General features: G+C 47.5%; 1 protein-coding gene across 3 annotated transcripts in view; it reads right to left on the bottom strand.

The window, feature by feature from the left end:
* Positions 1 to 1,247: 1,247 nt before the first annotated feature.
* The window catches only part of LOC147747719 (coagulation factor XIII B chain-like), a 1,426,313-nt gene continuing 1,407,342 nt past the window's right edge, over positions 1,248 to 20,218 (bottom strand). For all 3 annotated transcript variants that reach the window (XM_086955242.1, XM_086955259.1, XM_086955250.1), the window contains one exon: positions 1,248 to 1,599. In XM_086955242.1, the coding sequence (XP_086811368.1) occupies positions 1,582 to 1,599 (18 nt within the window). In that variant the 3' untranslated portion in view covers positions 1,248 to 1,581. The remainder of the gene's footprint in view (positions 1,600 to 20,218) is intronic.

The following is a 20,218-nucleotide window of genomic DNA, read 5'->3' as shown; positions in this document are numbered from 1 at the left end:
GGCTGCCCCAGCCTGTCTCCTGGAATCATCCCCCAGCCCTGTCACTCACAAACCCAGACAAGGAATACACAACCCAGCAGAGGCAGGCCTGGATAGTTAGTCAAGAAAATACCTACTTTCTAAAAGTGGTATTTTCAAACACAAAATATTAAAACCAACTTTACTACAAGATGTATGTTATTATTTTGAGTTCAGGCATTCTAAATTCGAATTTCTACCACGTTCCCTGAGTCAGTTAGGATTATAAGAATGTAATAATCTAACAGACAATTCAGGACTATGAGAACAGGTAGCCTTCAATAGTGAAACACAAAAATGGCTGTAATTCACTATTAGAACATGCTACACACATCAGAGCATGTCCTACCTTATACTTGCAATGCACCCTGCCCTTGGGTCTACCATAGGGGTGTCTAATATGAAGCAAAGGGAAGGTTTAAGGACTGGCAAGTGGGTGCACTTGGCCAAGTCGACATGGCAATGTTAGACTGCACACAGGCCTTGCAATGGCAGGCCTGAGACACACTTTACAAGCTGCTTCTGTGGGTGGCACAACCAGTGCTACACGCCCACCAGCAGCATTTGATTTACAAGCCCTGAGCACACATGGTGCACTGTACTAGGGGCTGACAGATAAATCAAATAACCCAATCATGGAATAACCAATTAGTACACCAATGTAACATAGGGAGCATTTGCACTGTGGCACTGATCAGCAGTGGCACAGTGCCCAAAACTTAAAACCAGCAAAAACATATAAAAAAAGAGGAGGCAATCCGTCAAAATGGAAGGGAGACTCATGCCAATGATGCCAGGTCTAACAGCCACTCTCCACAAAATGCACTCCTAGGTGCTTCTGGAGTGGTGGGAGGCTGGAACTCCCACTGGCTCAGATAAACTAGTACTCGTCTTTGCAACTACTGGAAGTCATCCCCAAAGGATTGCCTCACACATTAAGAAACGCTGTCTCTCAGACACATCTCAGCATTCCTAGACATTCCAACTCACACATAGTGCACATTGACTGTAACACCTTCCTAGTCTTCCCTGCATCCTCCTGCTGCCCTTAGACGCCTACACCTGGCTCTCAGCCTCCAGGTTCTGTACAGAGCACTTTCACCCTCCTAATACAGACTCTCACCTTTGACCTGACACAGTATGCACTCTTACTCATCTGGGAGAGGGACCCTATTAGGTATATTTAGTACATGTCAGTGTGCACCTCATGTCGGAAAAATAATCACTACTTGAATGATTTATGTTTATTTGGTAACACAGACAAATAAAACGTATGAATAAAAGTTTAACATATAATTCAAGAGAAAATGCCAAATTGTAACTATCAACTAATTTACAAGTTTATATCTTAATGCTTTCTTCTTATAAAAAACGTGAATTTGGTTTAAAGAGCAACACACTCGCGTATTTGGAGGCTGTAGAGGCAACAATTAAGCACTAGACTGTTGAACTTGGCTGTAGGTCACAGGATGTGCTCATATGAAAGCGGTGTGATGAAAGGTTCGCTTTTTTCTTCAGGATCGTACAGGTCGATAAATCAGGATTCTCATTTTCTTCATTAGGTTATTTTTTAGGTCTGGCCTGAAACACAAAAAATTGATTAATAAGTAGTTTACTTTATCAACAAACGAATACCAGCACAGCTTTATCATAACATATTTTTTGAAAAAGAACATATGGCACTCTAGCATGCACAATGGTGTTACTTACAAATGGAACCATTTAAAAGCGTGAGAAGGGGGAATGCCCTAGAACCAAAGATGGCAGATGCCTAACTCGGCTTCTCCCCACTCAAGTCCTGAATCCCCGCTAGAGTCCCGAGTCCTGCACTAATAAGCACCAGGAAGGACCCATCTGACTAATGCATCAGTGATGCATTAGTGAAATCCTATTTGCAGCCTGAGGGTCGAGCCGCTGGAGGAGACTGGGTTGTTCCCTAGGCGTATCCACAGGTGTAGACTGCGAGGCACTGAAGATGGAAGCCACTGGCATGTAGGGCTAGAACTGATGGGTTCTAGCTTAGGCAGAATGCTTGAGACTGTCAATAGTGGCCATGCCATACAGACATGGTTGAGCCCGAAAAGTGGCCCGCCCTGTGACACACTGATGTGGACCTAAGGTTTCCCCCATAGGCAGGCCCGCAGCGGGGACTTGGGTGGCCCATCTGATAAAGGCAGATTCCCTGTACCCTGGAGTCCCTTTCCTTGAGCACCTTTTTATCATCTGGCAGATATATAGCAGTCTAGGCTTGTCCTCAAAGTATGAAGGGTTACTGAAGGAATACCACTGAGTCCTGCATCCTTTCTTTTGCCATTGATCCACAAGATCTATGTTGTATTCTCTTATTTTGTTGTAGTGTGCATTTCACTTTGAATAGAACATTCTAACTTTACTGATGTCATGATGCAACTTGGTGCTCTCGTGTTTCTAGACTGTCAGTTGCTTCTTAGCCTTTGATGGGAACACCAGTTTTACTCTGTTACTTATAATAAATAACCTCAACAATTTCAATGGTATTCTTGGCTGTTTAACTTCGGTTACATCAGATGGCAACGAGGATGGGATAAATTTATCATCCTTCATCATGACATTTCCTTCACCATCTAGAATTGGCAAATCCTCCAAAATCTTCACATAAGGACGTACGCCCATAGGCAAGGTACTCTCCCTCCTAGGGCCTTTCACAATCAACTCTCTCACTCCTCTTAATACCTCATCAATTGACATACATGAGTTCCACCTACTCTTATTGATAGCCCCAGTGCACATATCCACCAATTCATCTATCGCTCCCACAGATCCCTCAGAATGCATTGATTCAACACCCGATTTGTCCACCACCTCCCAAGATAAGGGAAGTCTGGACAACCCATCTGCCTGACCATTTTTCCACCCTGGAATATACTCTACCCTATACAAAAACTCCTGGAGTCTAGCAGCCAACCTAGCCAACCTCGCCGACCCTTTTCCAGCACCACCCGGTGACAGTATTTTCACTAACGGTTTATGATCTGTCATCATCCTGAACTCAAATCCCCACAAGTACATTCTGAAGTACTCACAGCCCCAAGCGGCTGCCAACGCCTCACGTTCAATAATGGAATAATTCCTTTCTGAACTCGTGAGTGTCCGTGATGCAAAAGCCACCGTCTTCAACCCAGAATCATGTTCCTGCGCTAACACCGCACCAATACCACTGGCATCGACCGTCAACAGAGATTTCAGCTTGGTATCAAATGGGGTTAAGATTTTTGCCTCACATATCGCCCTCTTGATGTTAACAAAGCACTCATCCTGCTCATTGCCCCACAAAAACCTACATCCCTTCCTTAGTAACAACTTAATCTTCTCTGTCTTTGCTGCAAAATTCTCCACAAACTTTGCATAGTATTCTATAAGCCCATGGAACGATCTCAATTGATCCTTGTCACAAGGTGCCGGCGCCTTCCTAATCGACTCCAAAAGATCCCTCTTCGGCCTGACACCCCTAGAAGAAAGAGTGTAACCCAAATATTCTACCTCCTCCACCGCAAACTTGCACTTCTCTTTCTTTAATGTTAACCCCGCTTGCTCCATTATGTTCAAGACCTCCTTCAAAATTTGGTTGTTTTGCTCAACGGTCTCTCCAAACAGCAAAACATCATCCTGAAAGTAAACCACATTACTTATTCCTTTCAAAACTGACCCCATCATCCTTTGAAAACCCCCTGCCGCCGATGCGAGTCCAAAGGGCATCCGGGTAAATTGGTAAACTCCCTCAGTGGTGATGTACGCAGTCAAGAGTTTTTCTCTGTTATTTATTATAAGTAACAGAGTAAAACTGGTGTTCCAATCAATGGCTAAGAAGCAAGTGACAGTCTAGAAACACGAGAGCACCAAGTTGCATCTGCAGCCGGTATTCTTTGGAGGAGGTATGTCTTGCAGTATCATCTGACCTAACCTTCTTCCCGACAACACGTTACAGGCATTTGCAGTGTGACAACTTCTTTCTGGATAAATTGGGATGCCACATAAAACTGCTAACATGGGAAGAACTACCCTGTAACTCAACAATTCGAATAACCTCTCTGCATGATTTGCTCCTGCCAAGTTTATCTACAAGTTTAGGAACACTTGCGCTCCAAGAAAGCTATTAAATGGAGACCAAGAGAGCCAGACAAAACTCTCTCAGCTTGGCAACTAAATGGAGCTGAGACCTGCACTGTGGAAACCATGTGACAAAACCCTAGATTCACCTAAGTCATTGGGTCGGATCTATACTACAGATCTCATCGGAAAAATGAAGCTTTACTCAAAGGCAGATAGAGGCCCCAGAGTGAACTTGAGAGAGGACTCATATCAAAATGACATGAGGAAGTACCTTAACAACTTTGCACAAATTTGACGAATCTCAGTGAAACTTTCTCAACCTATTGCACCAGTTACATTGGTGGAGGATGGATACTTTTGCAGTGTTTAGTCAATGTATACAAAAAAAGGGTGGTCCCAAAACAGGTTTTGATACCAATGCATTTTACATAGACTTTTTTTATTTGATGTAGCAGTAAAACGGCCAAATGGATTGTAATGAAATTTCACAGCAATGTCAATTTGACTACGTAGATGATCCTGTTGATAGATGTGTAGCACAATACTAATAAAAGTAGCAAGGAACCCCAAGAAAATTAAATAGACTGCATTTGATTAATACATGAACAACTAAAAGACATATTTATAGTCACATGAGTATGTAAACCAAGAAACAAATACACAATAAATACAAAAGAAGAAAATTAAGAAATCACATTAAGGATCTGAATACCATCTTGGGGGATTGGATATCCAGTAACAAATGTGATGGATATGCCGTCCAATATATTACAATTTCCATAGGCAGTAATGGACTTGTAATTCAGAGGACAGGATATCCATCATGCTTGTGAAGGAGTAACCTTGTCCTCCAAGATCGTAATCCGGCCCTAAATCTCATTGCCACTCTCGTTTGTGATAGTTAGGATTCCCAGAGATAGGAATTCCACGGATTTTTGCTACCTAATACCTTTTTACTCATTTGTCGAATCACTGCATACTTTCCTATAGCATTGTTCTACATTTTGTGATGATGTATATTTTTTAAATGAATCCTTAAGAGGTTTCAAAAATTAAAGTGGGCCCCAAAACAACATTTTCCACCAAAGAATATTCCATAGAATATTGTATTTGATGAAGCGCAAAAACAGCTGAACGGATTTACATTACATTTAGCATAATTATATATTATGGTGTGGGAAGGATCCTTTTTTGGTACTGCTGGTAATTAGGGTAAGTGTTTCATAAGCTATAAGGCATTTAAACATAGGTACGTCTGTGACTGTGGAACTATTATAGAATTTCTCAATATTTTGTGAAGGTACTGCATTACATGGTGATGACAGGTTATTATCTAATTGGCTAAAGACTGCCTTTACAAAAGTGTAATGCAAAAAGAAAAAATTATGGACAGAATGTTGAACAATGTCAAACATTCATCCCAGTACAGAGATCTGGGCCTAAATCCATTGTTTTTTTGCTCCCCATGGTATTCCAGTTTAATCCCAGCCATATGCAAATCTGTCTTAAACCTGCTCCCCATGGGAACAGTCCAGCCCGAACTACCAGGCCAGGTCTTCTGTGGACTGGAAACAAGCATCTTAGGACTGGTTTGGGGTTTCACCCCTCATCAGCCAGGCTAGCATGACTCCAGTGGCATGGAGAACATGTGGCCTATGCCTGGACATACCTGTCCGACTAGGGGTGACAAATGCAAGAAGAACAATTGTTGGACAGAATGGTGGACAATGTCAAACATTCACCCCAATAAAGAGACCTGTGCCTAAATCCATTTCATTTTTGCTCACCATGCTGTTACAGTTTAAACCCAGCCATATGCAAATCAGTTTTGACCCTGCTCCCCATGGGAACAGTCCAGCTGGAACTGCTGGCTGATTTTCATATGGCTGGGTCCAAACTGGGGTGGAGTAGTGAGCAAAGGAACAAGCTTTAACCCAGATCTCTTGACTGGGGGTGCATGTTTAATTTATTCAGCATTCCGTCCGTCATTTTTTTCTGCAGTACTTTTCGCCCCAATTGGGATGCGTATGCCAGACGTGGGTTCCTTGCTCGCTATGCCATTGGATTCAAGCTAGCCTGGCTGATGAGGGGTGAAACCCTGAAAACGGCCCTAGGTTGCTTATTTCCGGTCCGTAGAGGACCTGGCTTGGCAGTTCGGGCTGGAGGAGCAGGGTCAAGACTGATTTGCATATGGATGTGTCCAAACTGGGGTAGTATAGCGAGCAAAAGAAAAATGGATTTAACCCAGCTCTCTTGAATGGGGGTAAATGTTTCATGTACTTAGAATTCCATCCATCATTAGTTAGTAGCTGTAACACTTTGCAAAAGATTAAGGCAGCCATGTTGTTATGACGCCGATTTGCCAATATTATGACTAAGGACCTTCGATATAGGTAAGTATTAGGTTTTATATTCTTGTCCTACATATTACCACTTTCTATATATTTTAAACACATGTTATGTAGTACTGTGGTACTACCTAGAAACTACAGCAGTACCTACATTTTGTTTAAAGTAAATATCTTAAAAAGTTGTAAAAACCCTGTAATACTCTATAGTTCACAAATATAGTGTAGTACAGGGTATTTACAATTTTTACATATGTAATTCTGTAGAGTGTTATTCCATACTACCCCACTCAACGGTATGTCACTCCAGTCTATGCCACTCCACTGTATGCTATTCCACTCTACACCACTGCACTGTACTGTACTCTACGCTATTCTACTATATGCCACTCCACTCAACGCTATTACACTGTATGCAACTTCAGTCTTCGCCACTCTACTGTATGGTATTTCACTCTACCCCACTCCATTATAGACTGTTCCATTGGATGTCACTCCACTGTACACTATTACAATCTACCCCACTTCATTGTACAACACTCCATTCTATGCCACTCCATTGTATGCTGCTCCTGCCTACGCTACTCAATTGTACATCACTCCACTGTACGCTCCTCCACTATATAATATTCCACTCTATGCCATTTTATTCTATGATACTCCACTGTATGCCATTCCAGTGTACTCTCCTCCACTCTATATAACTCCACTCCACAAAACTCTATTACACTCTGTGTTATTTTGCTTGACTCTACTCCACTCTATCCCCATACATACCATTGTATAATCTGTACTCAGCTCTATTCCCATGAACTCTATTGTACAGCACTCTACAACAGTTTCTAACACTGTACAACTCAGCACTCAACTCTACTGTATGAGATATATAACAGTTTTCTCAAGTAACTATAACTCCTGCCCTAAGGTAGCTATAACTCGTGCCACCGCCATGCACAGTTTTCTCATCAATAATTTCACAGCAAATGTTTCAGTGATATTATCAATGATGTCATAGAAGATGTCATAAGTGATGTAATAAATATATTTTTTGCGTTTTTATATAGGGCGAACTTGACACAAAGGTATTGGAGTGCTTTACATGATCACTCATTATGTTACACAAGGGCACATTCATTTTTGGTACGCACGGAGAGATTAAGTAATTTGCCCAGAATCACAGGATGTTGAGCCGGCGCAGAGGCTCAACTATGTGGGGTAATTAGCAGTGCATGGCAAGAACGCAGCGGGAGGGTTGGCCAGAAGGCCTGGCCTGCTGACAGGCCATGTTGCCAACTCCTCAAAGGCACCCAACCTGGGAGGGGGGCACACAGTTGCACTCCTTGGACCAATTTTATCCCCAGGGACCCCAACTCCCGGTGCCTGGCACATTTTGAGGGGGAGTGGGTACTTGACACCCCCATGGGACATGTTTGACCCCTAGGACTCCCGTCCCCAGGGCCCACTCCTGTAATTATGGGAGGTACATGGCCCCCTCACTGGACTGATTTTGGCCTCAAGGACCCAATCTACCTGGACCTGGCCCTATTCTAAATGGGGAGGGGGCATGCAGCCCCCTTTTTCGGGCTGATTCTGGCTGTGGGGAATACACACCGAGGCCTAGAATCTTTTGGAAATGGGAAGGAGGCATGGAGCCCCCTCTCCAGGCTGATACCAGCCCAGGGGACCCCATCATCTGGGGCATGGCCAATTACTAATGGGGGACAAGGGGCCCCTCTCCCTGGACTTGTTTCAAGCCTGGGGACCTCATCCCCGAGTCACGGGCAATGATTGAAGGGAGCATGTAGTCCTCCTCCCTAGGCCCATATCGCCCCAGGGACTTCATCCCCCGGTGCTCCGCCAACTAAAGGTCGGTATCCGGGTGTCCACCCAGGGTGCGCAGCATATCCTTGGTGGAGGCCGCAAGGGGCCCTAAGGCCCCGCTCTGCCAGCCAGCTCCCTACAGCCAATTACTTGAGATACCTTTAACTATAACTGCCAAATGCCAATGGGTTTGTATGAGTGAAATCTGAACCTAATTATAATGGCATGTAACCTTTCATTTCCCAGTGAATTTCCAAGGTTGTTATACATTTTATTTCCAATCTATAACGTCCCTGTAACCTTTGATTGTTTGAGTGATTTTCTATATTTTTTAATGCTAGTTCCTAACTATAACATCACTGCAATAAGAGTGTGTGAGGGGGTGTATGAGTGGACGTTTGAGTGTGTGGGTTTGTGTGTAGTGGGTATGTGGATGCGCATGTGACTGGGGGTGTGGGACTGAATGTGTAGGTGTGTGAGTAGGCTTGTGAGTGAATGTGTGGGTATGTGAGTGCCTTTGTGTGTCTGTCAGTGGTTGTATGGGTGGCTGTGGGAGTGGGTGTGTGAGTGTGTAGTGGGTGTGTGAAAGTTGTGTGGGTCTGCGAGTGGGTATGTGATTTGCTAATGGTGTGTGAGTAGGTGTGTGAGTGGTTCTGTAGGTGTGTAAGTCATTGTGTAGAAGCTGTATGGGTCTGTGAGTGGGTGTGTTAGTGCTTTAGAGGGTCTGTGGCTAGGTATGTGAGTTACTGTATGGGTGTGTGAGAGGTTGTATGACTGTGTACGTGGGTGTGCGAGTGGTTGTATGGATATGTGTGTGAGTGGGTGTGAGGGTGGCTGTGTAGGTGTGTGAGTGAGTGTGTGAGTAGGTGTGTTGATATGTGAGTGTGTGTATGTTTTTTTAAATTTGGGTCAACCTGAATCAGTGAGGATTTAGGGAGGATCCAGGAAGGATCCAGGGAGGATCGGTGATACCTGGCATGGTAAATAAAAAATGTTTTTTTATCAGTTTCTTACCCATGACAGGCCCCTAACAGACCCCTCCATTAGTTCCATGGGGTCAGAGTACCTCTATCCTGACCCCTTCCATCACTTTTTAACTTTCTTTTCTCCGCAGGGAACTGGCTCCTGATGAACAAAAGGGTGACCCCAACTTTACTCTCAGGCTGTGGCCAGCCCATCACTGCATTGTTGCTGAAGCGTGGATTCGCAAATCTGAGGAGGATCCGCATCCCTATATATACAAATTTGGATTTCCCTTAATATTTCCAAAACTTTTGATTGGATTTGCAACAATTCATAAAAAGCCACTTCGCTGGACTAATATCTACTTTTCTGCAAAATTTGGTGTAATTCCGTTCAGCAGTTCGGGTTGTAGTCATGTCTAAAACTCCTATGGGAATTAACATGGGAAGCACACAGCCCCTGCTTGACGTCTCACCCTGAAACTTTGCATTCTCAGCAAGAATCACTGGGGCACTTTTTTGAAAAAAAGTCCTGAAGATTCTTCAATCGATACCAAAGATATAGGCAAGCCAAAAAGAGCTTTTCCTATGGAAACTAGGGGGCATATTAGCAAGGGGAAGTATCACCGCTTTTTCGGCAAATTGTACCGAGAAAGCGGCGATACTTCTAGATCCCTATCCACAAGGGCATTTTAACGCCTGGCTCAAGCCCACTTTGCATGTCGGCGACAAACATCGCTAATGACTTGCAAAGTGGACGTTCCCACGTCCAACCACATGTAAAATGTGGTTGGAGGTGGGAACACCCTATTACCAAGGCAGGCGTTGGGAGGGGCAGACCTGCGATAAACTCGTTTATTGCAGGTCTCCCAATGCCTGCTCTGACCAGGTGTTTGGGCATTGATAACATGGAGGTGTGGATCATAACGCTGATTCCACCCCCCATATTATCAATGCACACATTAGCGTATGAAAACAACATTTGTTTTCATGCGCTAATGTGCCATATCGCCGACTATCGTCGGATTTCATTTCGCCTACGTGATGCGCATTGATAATTGCGCGCTATCACTGCGAAAAAATCCGGCGATAGCCGGCGATACGGGAATGTGCGTTGTGCGTTTTCTAATGCACTTCTAGGTAATATGCCCTTAGGTTCTAACTATGACTATCTACTGGCTATCTCTATAAATGTTATTTATATGTGTATACATTTAGAGTGTTGCTGGTGTTGAGGGTGCTCTATACAGGAGCTGCCTTCCACCTAAACTTGGGAACTACCCAGAGTTCTCTCCTACTTTTTTGCATAATTTATGCGTCACTCTATGCCTGCAAGGGAATTGTTTTGACTTATACAGGGTGCTCCCTTGTGTCTGGACAAAGCTAAACCTCTCTGAAGAGCTGTAAAGACAGCGAAACACGTGTCAGGGGTTGCTTTTATTCATTTCAGGTTGGCTTGGATGGTATTTTACCAATCCAATGCTGCAATATTGTGCCTGGAGTGGTAAATGGCATTTGTCATTTTACAGCTTGGCGTGGATAGCACTGTGCTAATGCACACGTTACTACTTGTGTAACGATATATCTGTAAGAGACATTAGTTAGTGATAGATTCCTTACCTTAGAATATCCCCAGGCGTCAGACTGGATCCGAACATTTTGCGTAGCAATACCCCTGCGCGCCGGCAGGCGTCGTCCGCGGCTCTGTGTCCGTCGTCGGCGTAGTTAGCGCTGGAATGACGTCGTCGGAGTACTTAGACGCCGCTGATGCGCGCTGACGTCAGTTTTGATACACAGCTTTTCCGCGCCAGATACGCAGAGCCATGACAGAACCAACACTGGTGCCATGAAACTAGGGCCCTGAAAGGGATGACCTTAACCCTAGATATCGGTTTGCAGAAAGGGGAGGATGGGTGGGTCGGTAAGGAATCTATCACTAACTAATGTCTCTTACAGATATATCGTTACACAAGTAGTAACTTGTGCATCTGAAAGAGACACGTTAGTGATAGATTCCTTACCTGGGAATAGATACCCCAGCAATCCCAACCCCGGTGGTGGGTCTGCAAACCAATAATCACACCAGAAAGTCCTGGAGGACAGAACAGCCAAAGAAGCCATCCCTCCGGACTTGGCTGTCCAGGCAATAGTGTCCCGCAAACGTGTGCAGCGAGGCACACGTAGCTGCCTGGCAAATATCCTGCAAGGGTACTCCTCGGCCCAGGGCAGTTGTAGTCACCGTGGTCCAAGAAGAATGAGCCCGTAGACCCACAGGGGGTTCCTTCTTCGCCAAGGAGTAACATGCCTGGATACACAAGATAATCCACCGCGAGATGGTCCGCTTGTGCACCGCCTTTCCCTTCTTAGCGCCCACGTAACCAACAAAGAGTTGGTCATCCACCCGGAACTGGCGTGTGCGATCCAGATAGTAAGAGAGAGCACGTTTTGGGTCCAGACGTTGGAGCCTCTCTTCCTCTTTCGAGGGATGCGGAGGCGGAAAGAAGGTGGGCAAGGTAATGGACTGCCCAATGTGGAAGGCCGTGACAACCTTGGGTAGGAACGAAGGTCTCGTTCGCAACACAACCTTGTCCGGATGAAGAGAGAGGAAAGGAGGTGTAGAAGAAAGAGCCTGGAGCTCACTCACTCTCCTGGCAGAGGTGATGGCAACCAGGAAAGCAGTCTTCAAGGTAAGAAGACGGAGAGGACAGTTATGGAGCGGCTCAAAGGGAGCACACATTAGATAAGTAAGCACAAGATTCAAGTCCCACTGGGGCATCACGAAGGGAACAGGAGGAAACATATGAGTGATGCCCTTTAAGAATCTGTTGACAATGGGGGACTTGAACAAAGAAGGCTGATCAGGTAGCCTTAAGAAGGCGGAAAGGGCAGAAAGGTAGCCCTCTTGAATCCGAGGTGAGCTAGAGGACATGATAGAGATGGGCCGAGTAGAACCCACATAATGAGTAATTGTTTCACATAACACTTGTGACATTAGATGACTTATACTAACTGTAGTACTGTTATATTATTTTTGTATGTGTATTTTTATCTATGCTGTCTGTGTCTAGATGACTTGCGCACTGGGACATCTCCTTTACACACAGGAGGACTACCAGGATTGAACAGGTGATATCTGTATCAATTTTTCCATTCCCTTTATTTAGTTTGAAGCAGTAGCAAATACTTAGGCCCTGATGAAGCGGTAGATACCTCTTGGATCTTTAAATAACCGCAGAAACATGTCGACCAGAACATCCAGTCAGTAGCTATTTGCTGAACCTACTGGCCCTTTGCACTGAATTGTTTTTATCCTGTTGGAAATGGACGGCACCAGAATAAAATGTCGTTTGTGTCCACTCTCCAATTTTAATAGAGCACTTTTTCTTTTTCACAACTTTTCCATGCACTGCTTTCAGTTACTAATACATACCAGCCACTAGTTCTTTGAGTCCTTTATTTAACAGGATTAGCCATTTTCATTTTACATCAAGTGAGGTGGCAACAACAGGGACTCTCCACTCTGGGAAGTGGTCCAAATGATGAAAGGGTGGCAAAGGAAGAGTAACTGATGGATATCTCTTCACGTAGTGCGATATCCTGTTGTGGGCTCTACTAACACACTTGGAGTACACATAGAGTCATCTAGACACACATAGATTTGTTGTAGACCCACAGTTATTCTTTTTGTAGTACATATTGTGTTTAGGGGGCTGTAACTGTGTGGTCGTTAAATATTCCCTTGGACCCTCAACCCATTCGTTTGTGATTATTATTAGCCCTTGAGAGTGCCCAGAGCAGAGCCCTGCTGGGCAAGAGAAAGAAGGAAGAGAAGAGCCTCAGAGAGAAGGGCAGAGAGAGGATCCACAGCCTTTGCTGTGCACCATGCCACAAATCTGTTCCACCTGCAGGCGTATATCGACTTTTTGGAGGGACGCCTGGCTGCCAGAATGACATTACAGACTTTGGGAGGCAAGTCAAATGGCCTCAACTGTCGCCGCTCAATCTCCAAGCTTGTAGATGGAGACTGGACAGGTTCGGGTGGAGGACCGTCCTCTGCTGCTGTGACAGAAGGTCCTCCCGAAGAGGCAGACGAATCGGGGGATCGACTGACATGCTGAGTAGCTAGGGATACCAGTATCTTCGTGCCCAGTCCGGAGCCACAAGGATAACCTGGGCCTGCTCGCGCCTGATCTTCTTCAGCACTCTGGCCAGAAGTGGTATAGGCGGAAAGGCGCACAATAGACCTCAACTCCACTCGCGATTAAAAGCGTCCCAGAGCGAGTGCCGCCTTGGGAACTCCAACGCGCAGAACTGATGACATTCTCTTCTGTGGCGAATATATCTAACCAAGGCTCTCCCCACTGCTGAAAGAGTCCTTGCGCCATGTCCGAGTTCAGACGCCATTCGTGATCCATCATGCACCGTCGGCTGAGTTTGTCTGCCCTGGGGTACAGGGAACCTGCCAGGTGTTGAACCACCAGGGTCACGCCCTGATGTTCCAGCCACTGCCAGAGGCGCAGAGCCTCCTGGTATAGGGTCCACGACCCCACCCCGCCCTGCTTGTTGCAGTACCACATGGCGGTGGTGTTGTCCGTGAACACCTGCACTACACTCCCCCGGACAGAGGGGAGGAATGCCTTCAGTGCAAGACGAATCGCCCGCAGCTCCATAAGGTTGATATGGAGCCGGGACTCCGCCGGAGACCAGAGGCCTCTGATCTCCGCCTCTCCCATGTGGCCTCCCCAGCCCTGGAGTGACGCGTCCGTTACAACTACGTGCTCCGGGTGGGGTAGGGAGAGGGATCTGCCACTGACCCATTCGCGGTCTGTGAGCCACCACTGCAGCTGTTTGTAGTGACCTCCGAGATCAGGACATGGTCGGACAAGTTGCCCTGATGCTGGGCCCACTGAAACTTCAGGTCCCACTGCAAAGCCCGCATCCGCCACAGGCGTGATGCACCAGAAGATGCAGGAGGCCATCAGCCCCAGAAGCCGCAGCGTCAACCTGACCGAGACCCGGGATAAAGGCTGAAAGATCGGAATCAGAGCCTGAATATCCCGAACCCGCTGTTCGGGTGGATAAACCCGAAACTGCGCCAAGTCCCGAACCACTCCGATGAAGAGGAGCTTCTGAGAGGGACACAGGTGTGTCTTCGGCACGTTGATGGAGAACCCCAGAAGATGCAGGAGATCGGCCGTAGTCTGGAGGTAGCTGACAACTGTCTGGGGCGAGCCCGCCTTCAACAACCAGTCGTCAAGGTAGGGGAAGACTGAAACCCCTAACCTGCGCAGATGGGCTGCGACCACCGCCATCACTTTGGTGAACACCCGTGGGGCGCTGGTAAGGCCGAAGGGGAGCACGGTAAATTGAAAGTGCTCGTGGCCTACCATGAACCTGAGGTAACGCCGGTGGGCCGGCAGGACGGGGATGTGAAAATAGGTGTCCTGCACTACCATCCAGTCTCCTGGGTCCAGGGCAGCTAAGACCTGAGCCAGAGTCAGCATCTTGAACTTCTCCTTCCGGAGGAAGCCGTTGACGTTCTGTAGGTCCAAGATAGGGCGTAGGCCCCCTTTGCCCTTCTTGGGTACCAGAAAGTAGTGGGAGTAACAACCACACCCTACTTCTGGCCCAGGAACGTGCTCGATGGCCCCCTTGGCCAAGAGGGAGGTGACTTCCTCTCGCAGAAGTTGCAATTGATCCCCCGACACGCGGTGGAATTGCGGTGGCATGGCTGGAGGGGTCGCCTCGAAGGGGAGGGAATAGCCCCTTCGGACGATTTGCAGCCGCCACCTGTCCGAAGTGACGGTGCGCCAGTGGAAGAGGTGATGGTGAACCCTGCCCCCCACTGGCGTCACATGGGCCTGAAAGCACAGACTAGGAAGGTTTTGAGGCAGGTGCTGCGGGGGAAGGTGTGGACTGGCCACGCCGGTGTCCCCGACCGCCGCCATGGCGGTTTCCACGGCCGCCACCGCGCTGTTGGGCATTCTGCGGCGCGTGGCTGGCGGCACGTGTGGGGGCGCCCCTTCCCTGGCCACGAAAGGATTGAAAGGCACCCGTTTGCTGGCGAGGGGCCAAGAGGCCCAAGGACTTGGCCGTAGCCCTGGAGTCCTTAAATCGCTGAAGCGCATGGTCTGCCTTGTCGCCAAAGAGGCGACGGCCATCAAACGGCATGTCCAGCAGAGTGGCCTGGACATCGGCCAAAAAGTTGGCGGACCTCAACCAGGCATGGCGTCTAACCGCCACTGTCGTTGCCATCGCCCTGCCCAGCGAGTCCGTGGTATCCAGCCCACACCGGATGGAATACCGTTCTGCATCTTGGCCCTCCGCAAGGGTTTGGGCGAGTTTTGCCCGGACCTCTTCCGGACACTGTGGCAGCACGTCCGCAACCGCGTCTCACAGGGTGTAGGTATAGCGGCCCAAGAGGCATGCAGTATTAACTGACCGCAGTCCCAAACTGAGGGACGAGAAAACCTTCTTCCCGAACTGTTCATACCTCTTGGATTCCCGATCGGGTGGAGCCGTCGGGAATGCGGTCTGGGAAGTGGAGGCCTGGATGACCAGGTTCTCGGGGGTGGGGTGGGTGGACAAAAAGCAAGGGTCACCCGGGGCCGGGCGGTAGCGTCTGGCCACGTTCCTATCCACAGGCGGACCTGTGGCGGCCTTGGACCAAGTGCCCACAAGAACGTCACACAAGGCCTCATTAAACGGCAGTAGAGGCTCACTGGAGCTTGCCTGCGGTTTAAGGACCTCTGTGAGGAGGTTAGTCCTCATGGCCGCGACAGGGAGTTCAAGGTTTAGGGCCTTGGCTGCCCGTGTCAACACTACACTATAAGCTGCCCCCTCCTCCGTAGCCACGGTGGGAAGGGAGACAAATCCAGTGTCTGGCGAAGTGTCAATGCCACTGGCCTCCCCAAGCTCATATGTCCAGTCCTGTGGAGACTGGCACTCCCGTGCCAGAGGGTCCTCAGACCCCTCCCAATTACCCTCGTCACCCATCTCCTGTAGCACAGGTTCAACAGATGGGTCCTGTTCATGGAAATAGAAATCTCCAAATGCCGTCGGTAGCGGCGCCAGAACCGGACCGGGGGTAGGATTGGAGACGGTGCCCATAGCAGGCGCCGGGGGTGACACAGGTAGGGTCGGCGTCGGCAAGGTCGTTAGGTCGACTGGACCGACCCGGATCCGGAAGCGGATCCAGAGAGGGCCTGCGGCGCCAGGACCGAAGTCGCCGGCGGCGCCGGGGCTGGAGCACCCGACGGCGTCGGAGCCGATGCACCCGACCCGCTAGGCCCTCCAGCCGAACCCGGCCGAGGAGGGAGGGACCTCTTGGCCATGAGGTACCGCTCGACCTCCTCAGGCGTCGCGTCTTGCCCAGGGACCCGAAGGTGTGGGGCAGGCGGCGATGACTGCGGCTATGGCGGAGCCGCTCGGGTGGGGTCACGCGAACCCCCGGCCGCATCGTGCGAGCGTCGGGGGGTCGGAGGAACGATGATGTCTCTCCGACCTCTTGTGCCTCTTACCTGAGGACTTGGATCCCGACGACCGATGTCCACTCCCGGAGCTGCGAGGGCTCCGACCCCGCGACCTGTCCCTCGACCTCCCGTGATACGGGGACCTGGAGCGGCGCGGGCCGACTGCCGGAGCTCCAGTCACTTGCGAGACCGCTCTCGCCTTGCCTTAGACGTGAGGGTCCGGCAGTCGGAGCAGGTGCGGTCGTCGTGGTCGAGGCCTAAACACTTGAGGCACCGGCGATGGGGGTCGGTAACCGACATCAGTCGGTCGCACCTGGAACAGGGTTTAAACCCGGGCATCCCTACCGGTACCGTTGGAGTCCAAGACTCGAGGAAAGAAATGATCAAAAAGATCAAAAAGTTTAGTCAAAAAAGACTAAGGGGTAGAGCTTCTCCGGATCTGCGCTAGCTGGCTCTGAAAAAAGAAGAACTGACGTCAGCGCGCATGGGCGGCGTCCAAGTACTCCGACGACGTCATTCCGGCGCTAACGACGCTGACAACGGACGCGGAGCCGCGGACGACGCCTGCCGGCGCGCAGGGGTATTGCTACGCAAAATTTTCCGGATCCAGTCTGACGCCTGGGGATATTCTAAGGTAAGGAAGCTATCACTAACGTGTCTCTTTCAGATCCTATGCTTAAAGACTTTGCTGTAAAAATGGCAAAAGACTTTGTCCGTTTCTATCTCGGCGTGGATAGCACTGTGCTAATCCTATGCTTAAAAACTTTGATAGAAAAGCTGACATTTGAGGTCAGCACATTTAGAGTGTTGCTGGTGTTGAGGGTGCTCTATACAGAAGCTGCCTTCAACCTAAACTTGGGAACTACCCAGAGTTCTCTCCTTCTTTTTTGCATAATTTATGCATCACTCTATGCCTGCAAGGGAATGTTTTGACTTATACTGGGTACTCCCTTGTGTCTGGACAAAGCTAAACCTCTCTGAAGAGCTGTAATGACAGCAAAACACGTGTCAGGGGTTGCTTTTATTCATTTCAGGTTGGCTTGGATGGTATTTTATCAATCCAAAGCTGTAATATTGTGCCTGGAGTGGTAAAGGGCTTTTGTCATTTTATAGCTCGGCGTGGATAGCACTGTGTTAATCCTATGCTTAAAAACTTTGATAGAAAAGCAAACATTTGAGGTGAGCAAATTTAGAGTGTTGCTGGTGTTGAGGGTGCTCTATACAGGAGCTGCCTTTCACCTAAACTTGGGAACTACGCAGAGTTCTCTCCTTCTTTTATGCATATATATATATATATATATATATACACGTATATGTGCACGTGCAAGTTATAGTGAGTCCAACTAACTATAACGTGGGAATTTCAATGGTTTTATATCAGTAAAATTTCCAGCTAACTATAACTGGTGTTAAACCTATGGTTTTTTCAGTGAATTTGATAAGTTTTTTAAATGCTAATTCCTAACTATAACTGGTGTGAAACCTATGGTTTTTTCAGTGAATTTCATAGGTTTTTTAAATGCTAATTCCTTTGTATATCGAGTTTCTAACCCTTTTTTTTTTTTTACAATTTGCTGTTTTTTTTTAAGTATTCATTTTTTTTATATAATTTTTTTTTTTTGCGCTCTGGGTGCGCGCTCCGGGAAGCTTTCAGCTAAGCTCTCCGGTAAGCTTTTCCGTGAGCTCACCTGAAAGCGCACCCAGAGCGCTACTGTCGTTCGTGAAAAAAATATGAATGAAAAGTTAATAATAATGCAAAACATTTCGTACCATACAAATAAAATTAGTTTTTTTTAATAAGGAAAATGATTATGCATTTCTGTAAAAGTTTGATGACGTCACTTCGGCGCGCAACGTAAGTGCCCTCGGATGCGCCTACGTTCGCGCCGCGTAAACGCACGCAAAAGCGCCTACGATCGCGCCACGTTTGCGCCCCGGAAGAGCATACGATCGCGCTGCGTAAACGCACCCGGAAGTGCTCCGGAGTGCGCAGCGTAAACGCGTCGGGTCATGTGACCCTAAAATAACACTTTTCATTGGTTGCTAACAGTTTTTTTTACAATGAATGAAATCCCCACCCATTTCCTTCACTTCTTCTTTCACTTTTGTGACTGAAAGACCTGTTTTTTGCACCTGGATCTTTTGTGAATTACCATGGCTGCCAGAGAATCCAGCAGTGAGGATGAACCTGAGTTCATCAATGAAGAGCCTCCTACCCCAAAGGTGAAGGAACATTTCATCTGGAAATTTTTTACGTTTCCAGCAGACCAGAAGAAGGTGAATGCACCGAAAGTGGAGTGCAGGATCTGCAAACAGGTCCTGTCACGGGGTAACCCCCCAAAAAAGTACTCTTTTGGGAACTTTACCATGATCCGGCATGTGGAGAGGAGGCACCCCCAGAATTTTGCCCGGGAAAGTGTCAGGGCTCTGGCACAAGAGGTTCCCAGAGATGGGGCCTCTACATCAACCGGAGGAGCAACTTCTTCTGGGAGAGAGCAATCGCAGGAGCAGGTGCCAAACATACAACCTGCATTTAACCATGGGGTCGTCAGATGCAGATACTGCAATCAACTCCTCACCTATGGGGAGCAAAGTGTCCAGCTCATGGTTCGAGCATTGGAGAACCATCGCTGCCCTTCCCACCCCTAATTTTTTTGTTTTCTTTTTGCTCCTGTTGAGCAGTTTCCATTCCCTGTTTTTGTTCCTCTTCAGTTAAAAGAAGAAAACCAAAAGTTCTTTTCAGAACTACCTCCAATTCTCATCAAAGAGCTATATTCTTAAAAAAATGAAGAGTAAGTGAAATATAGTGCATTGATAATTGAAAGGAGAATGAGTAAGAAAGAACAGAAAGGTATGAGAGGTGAAAGGAAGTGAAGTAGGAGGAATGAAAGAAGGTGAGTGTTAGAAAAGAAAGTTATGACACAGTGAATAAACTGGAGGCCTCATTTCTGAAAAGTGACGCATCGCTACGTGAAAACAGCGATGCGTCACTTTTCTGGTCGCACTCCTTATGACATTCCAGATATGTCATATTTAATATATGACTAATCAATTCGCAAGGAGTTACAGATATGTCAGTATTTCTGACGTATCTGTAAACACAAAAGTAACGCATTGCTGGAGTGCGTCACAAAAGTGACGCAACTCCAGTAATGTGTCCTTTCACATGGAAAAAGCACCATGTGAAAGGTCTGCTGTGAAGCAGGCGCAAGATTTTGACGCAACAGCATCCTAAAAGTGACGCACTGCGTCGTTATTACCAAGCTTTTTGCGGGGGAACACCCCCTCTGCATGCATTATACCTGACGCTATTTTTAAAAAGTGACGCATCTAGGTACATGGGTCACTTTTTAAAACTCTGCGCCACATTATATCTGCATCAGGTATAATGTATGCAGAGGGGGCAATCCCTCGCAAAAAGCTTGGTAATAACGAGGTACTGAAATCTATGAGATTTCTCTGCGTCACTTTTAGGATGCTGTTGCGTCAAAATCTTGCGCCTGCCTCG

This window comes from Lissotriton vulgaris, chromosome 1_1 (genome assembly GCF_964263255.1).
Source record: "Lissotriton vulgaris chromosome 1_1, aLisVul1.2, whole genome shotgun sequence".
NCBI classification, from domain to species: Eukaryota; Metazoa; Chordata; class Amphibia; order Caudata; family Salamandridae; genus Lissotriton; species Lissotriton vulgaris.
The sequence above is the reverse complement of the archived record's forward strand: the minus strand, read 5'-3'. Positions and strand labels throughout refer to the sequence as shown.